Source organism: Eufriesea mexicana, unplaced genomic scaffold, assembly GCF_001483705.2.
Source record: "Eufriesea mexicana isolate 0111107269 unplaced genomic scaffold, ASM148370v2 scaffold6562, whole genome shotgun sequence".
In the NCBI taxonomy this organism is placed as follows: Eukaryota; Metazoa; Arthropoda; class Insecta; order Hymenoptera; family Apidae; genus Eufriesea; species Eufriesea mexicana.
This window is the reverse complement of record NW_016914423.1, coordinates 181,050-187,945: the sequence shown is the minus strand read 5'-3', so window position 1 is coordinate 187,945 and position 6,896 is coordinate 181,050. Positions and strand designations below refer to the sequence as shown.

At 28.5% G+C, this 6,896-nt stretch overlaps 1 protein-coding gene across 3 annotated transcripts in view; it reads left to right on the top strand.

Annotated features, from left to right (window-relative positions):
• LOC108552418 (ornithine decarboxylase) overlaps positions 1-4,004 on the top strand; it is a 5,782-nt gene extending 1,778 nt beyond the window's left edge. Inside the window, exons 2-10 of one of the 3 annotated variants that reach the window (XM_017906952.1) lie at positions 194-414; positions 1,634-1,807; positions 1,895-2,134; positions 2,209-2,285; positions 2,358-2,531; positions 2,617-2,956; positions 3,044-3,258; positions 3,412-3,620; positions 3,741-4,004. In XM_017906952.1, the coding sequence (XP_017762441.1) occupies positions 1,948-2,134; positions 2,209-2,285; positions 2,358-2,531; positions 2,617-2,956; positions 3,044-3,258; positions 3,412-3,620; positions 3,741-3,948 (1,410 nt within the window). In that variant the 5' untranslated portion in view covers positions 194-414; positions 1,634-1,807; positions 1,895-1,947 and the 3' untranslated portion in view covers positions 3,949-4,004. Of the gene's footprint in view, positions 1-193; positions 415-529; positions 654-1,633; positions 1,808-1,894; positions 2,135-2,208; positions 2,286-2,357; positions 2,532-2,616; positions 2,957-3,043; positions 3,259-3,411; positions 3,621-3,740 lie in introns of those variants that run through there. The other 2 variants (XM_017906951.1, XM_017906948.1) reach the window with 2 other exon arrangements.
• The last annotated feature ends 2,892 nt before the right edge of the window (positions 4,005-6,896 follow it).

Genomic DNA, 6,896 nt, shown 5'->3' with positions numbered 1-6,896 from the left:
GTATTTGAATCTTATATTAATTTTTGCATTCTTTTATAATTTATTTTAATCTAAAATATTTTGCTTATTTAGAAAGATTGTAAATAATAATGTAATACACACCTGTATTTTAATTATGAGTATATTACACAGATTGTATCAGTTAAATATCAACTGATTTTGACGAATGATAGTAATCTATAATTTTCAACAGCGTAGCATAGATTAAACACGGTATTTCCATGCCCCCAATGAAGACTTGATCTCTGAGTGGCGTATGCATTACCCCTCCATGCTCAATTGGATCTCTGTGAACCATGTATTTCTTGGCCGTCAGATAAGCTTTGTTCCATGAAGTAGACTTGGTACCACGCAAAGGCTGCCTGATAGTACTTATCTTTCTCGTATAAATAGTGGCCCAAATAGTTACTTCAGGTTCAGTATTATCCTGTGTTCTTGATTGTCCATTGCATTTCTTTGATTGAGCTCATTTTGAGCCATTATAGAAGAGAGCATAATAAGCTTTACAGTTTCTTTCTTTGTGTTGGTGTTACTTACAAATTATTACAAAGATAGTTGTTTTACAAAGATTCCAGTGTGTTCAGAGTTTTAATTGTATTATTTTATTGCTGTGACGTGTTATAAAAGCTACGAGAATTACTTTTAAACGCCAGGTGAGTTACCAAAAGTCCTTTATTTTTTGTTGTCGAAAGAAATTATTTTTGTATCCCTTTGTTTTAGTTACTGTGTTTTCTTGAATAATTTGTTTTGTTTGTGTGTACTTCATTTAAAATATATTAAGTTTTATAAGAAAGTTATTCAGTGAAAGTTTAATATATTTATTAAAGCTTTAACAGAAATTAATATAGAATTTATGAGAACATCTTATTTTCATATAAAATTTTGTCTGATATCTTTAAAGTCTGCTAAGGAATTTATTTAATTATTACTGATAAAATTTGATAAGATAAATATGGGATTATAAGAAAATGTTTGACATGTGTTATTGTAGAAAGTGAATTAATTATATATGCTTATGTTAATCATACATATATTATTTTTTTATACATTAAATGTCAATCCAGAACATAACCGTGTTTTACTAAGCATTTTGGCTAAGCATCTTAACATCAGTTTTTATTATTTATATTACATATATTATAAAAGAAGTTTTATATTTATTAGAGATTAAATACAATTATAGGAATATAAATTTATAGCAGATATAAATTTTTCAGTATTTTATTAGATTCTCATATGTGTGATATTCTTTTTTTTCTTTTTCCTTTAAAGTATTATTTCTAAATGAAGAAATTAATATTTGATAGGATAACTTCTTTGAAGTATGTATAATTTAGAAGTTTAGAAATATTAATTTCCTCATTGATATATTATTCAAATATAATACACATTTCTCTTACAAAACAGCTGTTATATTTTTATTTAGATCTTAAATGATTATTTATGGTTACAACAATAAAGAAAATAATATTCTATTAATAATAAGATATTTTACCATGCAATCAGAATCAGTAATTAGAAAATTCTTTATATTAATTTATACCTTTCCTTTATTCCTTTATTTTGTTGAAGAAATTTTTTTTAATAAAAATATGAAATACTAATGTTGTGGTACATGTTTTGTTTGTTACAGGGTTCTATCTGCAATAGGCTGGTAGGCCAGTCTATTGGTGGGTGCGTAGATAACTGCGGCAACTGGAAGTTGGCCCTGAACGCAGAGCCCCCGTGGCTTTGCTAGCACCCCCATAGTGATCTTGTCTTAACCCGCTTCCTCACGACTCACCCAATTCTCATTGACAGCTGCCTCGTATATATCATTTTCTTTTTTATTGTTATTATGAAATAATAATCCATTCTTTTGAATATTTTATAATGTAATGACTTTCAATTTTAGTTTGCTGCCTAGCGCCTACAGAGTATCTTCTAAAAATTTACAAAATAGTCAATATGAAGGTATCAAATTTGGACGAACGTATTCATGTTTTGGACAGTGCGTCAAATGTTATGACTGTCATCAAAGATATTGCATTAAGTGGATTACAAGAAGAAGCTTTTTATGTACTTGATATTGGAGATATTGTTCGTAAACATCAAATATGGAAAGAAAAAATGCCGCGCGTCAGTCCGTATTATGGTAAGATAATTAGTAAATATTATATACTTTGTGTTTCATATTAGAAATTAATTAATGTCATTACGAAATTTCAGCTGTAAAATGTAACGATAATTTAATTGTAATTGAAGTACTGGCTGCTCTTGGTATTGGTTTTGATTGTGCATCTAAAGTAAGTAATTTAATATTTAAACGCTTGAAATACATAATTTAAGGGATTTTTATTGTTCATCGTTATTTGTAGACGGAGATTAATAAAGTACTAAGTGTTGGAGTAGACCCGTCGAGAATTATTTTCGCCAATCCAGCTAAGCCAGCATCACATATTCGTCATGCTGCTGTTGTTGGAGTAGATGCTATGACAGCAGATAATGAAAGCGAGTTACATAAAATTAAAAAGTTTCATCCAGATGCCAAGGTATAAGATAAAAAATATTTCGTTTTTCATTATTGTTTTTATATCTAGTTATAAATTTATCTAAATTAGTATTTCTTCATGTTAGGTTGTTATTAGAATCCGTTGCGATGCAGAAGTTGCTCAGTGTCAGTTAGGCATGAAATTTGGTTGTGATCCTATATATGAAGCCCCCAATCTTTTGCGTCTTTCGCGTGTATTGGGACTTAATGTCATCGGTATTAGTTTTCATGTTGGATCTGGTTGCCAGGATCCACCTGTCTTCTATCGTGCTATACACCATTCTAAGATATTATTTGACTTAGCAACAGATCTTGGTTTCAAGCCATATCTATTAGATATTGGAGGTGGTTATCCTGGTAATAAAGGTTCCAGCATTGATAAAATTGCCGATGTTGTTAATACAGCTCTCGACGAGTACTTTAGCAGTAAGTAATATTAATTTGCATTATGTGCAAACTAATCTAGTTTCACAATATGGTTATAAATTTTGATTTACCTATAATAACTTTCAGCTGATGCTGTTCACGTTATTGCTGAACCTGGTCGTTTTTATGTTGCTTCAGCATTTACACTCGCAACTAGCATTCATAGTAAGCGTTCAATTCGTGGCGATGAAAATTCACCGAATATAATTACGCACAATATGTACTATATTAATGATGGTGTTTATGGCTCCTTCAATTGTCTACTTTACGATCATCAACACGTGACTCCATTACCTCTAAAAGTAATTGTTAACGATGATTACAATATTTGGAAATAGCTTGTAGATTACTGAATATTAAGTTATTCCAAGTTTTTGACGCTAAATATTCTAATATTAATGGAAGTTTGTGGAAGGATAATTTGTTTTTAATATTTGATATTTTTCCATTAACAGAAAGGTTGTGGAAAAATGATTCCCTCAAGCATCTGGGGACCAACTTGTGACGGTTTGGATCAAGTTGTGGAAAATGTTTTGTTACACGAAATGGATCTTGGTGATTGGATCATTTTTGAAAATATGGGAGCATATACGTTACCGGTTGCGTCCCAATTTAACGGATTTCCTGTACCTAAAGTTCACATTGTCGCAGATAAAAGCATTTGGTAGAAAATTATACAAACCATATTTCTTTATGTTTTAGGCTATAATTGTTTGATACATTTTTTAATTGCAGTCATGTTGTACAAGTAATGTACAATGTTTTTGATTGTTATGTCTTGCAGGATTTTGTTAAAAGATGCTTTACCCTTGACCGAAGACCATTTTGTTATTGGTAATACTCCGGCTAATTTACGACTTGGTCTTGATATCGGTGGGACTGATACCAATGCATGGCGCAATCCAAACATTCAACTGACACCGACTGAAGTCTTAGACGTTACTAATTCGCCATCATCATATATTTATGATTATGTTGAAGTTGATCTTTAAATTAATACGGATGCATTATGATAACAACAACAAACTACTTGACATTTGTAGTGAGAAACCACATCTGAATGATTTTGCATATAGAATGTCATGATATAATTTGAAAGTAGGTATTTTTTGAATCATAACAATTTCCTGATTATATATTTTGTAACATTTATTTTGATTAGCTTAAAAGTAAAAAAACGTAATACTATTTTTGCTTTTATATCAATTAGATCTTGGTGGAGTATTACTAATATTTGGTATCACTGATAAAAGCTAAATTATTTACATTTTTTTTGTCCTGATTAATAGATTGAAAACGTGCAAATTATTTCAATTGCAAGGTAATACAATTGCTAATAAATAAAATTAAAACATAGAATATATAAATTATAATCAAATTTTGAAATTGTCGTTAGAAAATAACTACAGTTCTGCCGTAGTTGTTATTCTACTGCATGACACGTTGAAATGTTTGCATAGGAATATTTATATATGCTTTTAGAAGCAGCTTTTCTCATATTATACATTAACTTCCATAATATTAGAGAAGTGTTTATTGATCTTTTCAGTGAGTACATACCTACAATTTGCACGTTTAATATAGATAAAAATTTGAGGTCATTTTTATATAAATCATATATATATATAAATATAGATATAAGTATGAGTTAGTGGAAGGTTTAGCTATCAAATTTTTGCAATCATTTTTATGAATGAATCTGACGTCCATAGTTATGGCAAGCAACGTTTTATGTGGTTTTCTAATACTAAACAGAAATATTACTTACATTATTTATATGAAATATATAAAAAACAAAAGTAGTCGTTTTGTGTAAATGCTTAAATGTTGAGACATTTATATATATCTATAAACTATTTAAATAATAATTGCAATTTAACATATGAGTAAAAAGGTAAAAAAAATATAAAAAAAATATGAGGGAATGTAATCAGTAGCATTGAAGGTGACGTACGTGTCCAACATATGTATAATGGTATAAGCACAAAATGTTTTACTATCTCTCTCGAATTCTTTTTGTTCATTTCAAATGTTAAAAAAAAAAAAAAAAAAAAAAAAAAAAAACAAAAAAAAGAGAAAAATAAACTCTGTAGGACTGCTAGGATCTTTAGGGCATTGAGGCAGCTGTCACAGAAAGGAAAGATAATTAGTTTCTTATTAATTATTACTCTTATTGTATTATATGTCAACTATTATTATTGTTAATTAATTATTATTAACGAATGAAATATACAAAGTCAAATCAAAAGGCATTCAGCTTTATTCCACCTTTGTCGTTTCATTTGCAAGCATTTAAGTATCAATCGACTAGTGCGATTGATTAACGGTTTAAAAGTACTATGTACTACACGATTTAAAGATAGATATTGTTTTAACTATATCTAATAGAGTCAAAAATTGATTTAGAATTATCATGGAATTTATTGAAATAAAAGTCTTTTAGAGTTATCGGTTAATGTATCAGCTAGAAATGACTGATTAAAAATTCTGCGACGAATAAATCTTATCAAAACAAATATGGAAATATGTGTATTCTTTTCTGGTAACATTGACACGCGCGTAAATTATCTCGGCTGTCATAATCTTTATTGTTACATAATTATAATTTATGCTATATAATTATAGTACTTGCATTCGATATCTAATTCGTTAGCTTTTTCATTCACCTATAATGTCTATATATATATATATAGATTATTATTTAATTTCAATAAAATATTTAGATAACTAGAGTTTAACTAAGTAAAAAAAAAAATTACTCAATTAAAATTTTAGTTAATTGTTAATGCCATATTGATTTATCATATTAGATTCTTATCGTTATTTTTATTTTATTTTATTTTTTACCTTTTATTTTATTCCAATCAAAAGACAATATTTTATAGCTACATACGATACATTGTAATTAGAAATTAGAAATTAGTACATTTTTAAATTCATTTAATATTATTACGTGTATTAGTAATGAGTAACCGCGTATTTTCCTAATTCAAGAACGGATGACGCCTGTTATAATTTGATTTATGATTCATCGATAGAAGTGATAAAGAAGAAACATTCATTTTCTTCTGCATTCTATTAATTTTACATTAAGATTATTCCTGAGAATTAAATCCGTAGCTATAAATAAAAATTACAAATATATGTATACTATTTTTATAAATATCATAATGCAGCTAGTATACATCTGAAGTACACGTCAAACAGAAGAATCGATCAAGATGATAAACCAGAATAAGGGATTAATTCTTCTGATAAGCTCGTTACAATTCGGATTTGGAAACAGTATTGTCGGATAAATGATTTGATTATCGCGCCATCAGTTATCGTGGTACTCACTTAATGAAACGTTCTAGAATCGAATCGAGATTCGATCGGAGATCTGGATTGGTCAAGGTTTTTGGACAGAGTTCACACGGACACTTCGAGTAGTCACGATCTTCGTTGCGATTGTGAAAGGTGTTCTCTTGTTTTGCTTGCAATGCACTGTCTAACCGGATGGTTACGCAACAATTGCTAATCTTTTTATGTTTTATATTTATTGTCTTCCTATACTAAACATACGTTTTTCCAATACCGCCATCTGTGTTTCGACTCTGTACGGAAATATCATTCGACATAATTAGTTGATTTTATTGTTTGATTAAGTAGATAAAACTATAAAAGTTTTAACATGCTGTATGTGTCGAATAGGTAACAGTATTTTCTTGTATAAAGTAGTTAGAAAATTATTTATGAATATTACGTATCTGTTATTTGTAGCAAGATACGTATTTATTTTATTTCGTAGTAAACAAAACACATACGTATTTACATAGTTTCATCTTTATAACGGTAACACGAAAATATTTAATTATCGTAAGAATTCTTAAATCTTTCGCAAATTCGTTACTTTAACAAAACCTTAGCATATAATTAAATTTTTCAATTAATATCTTTA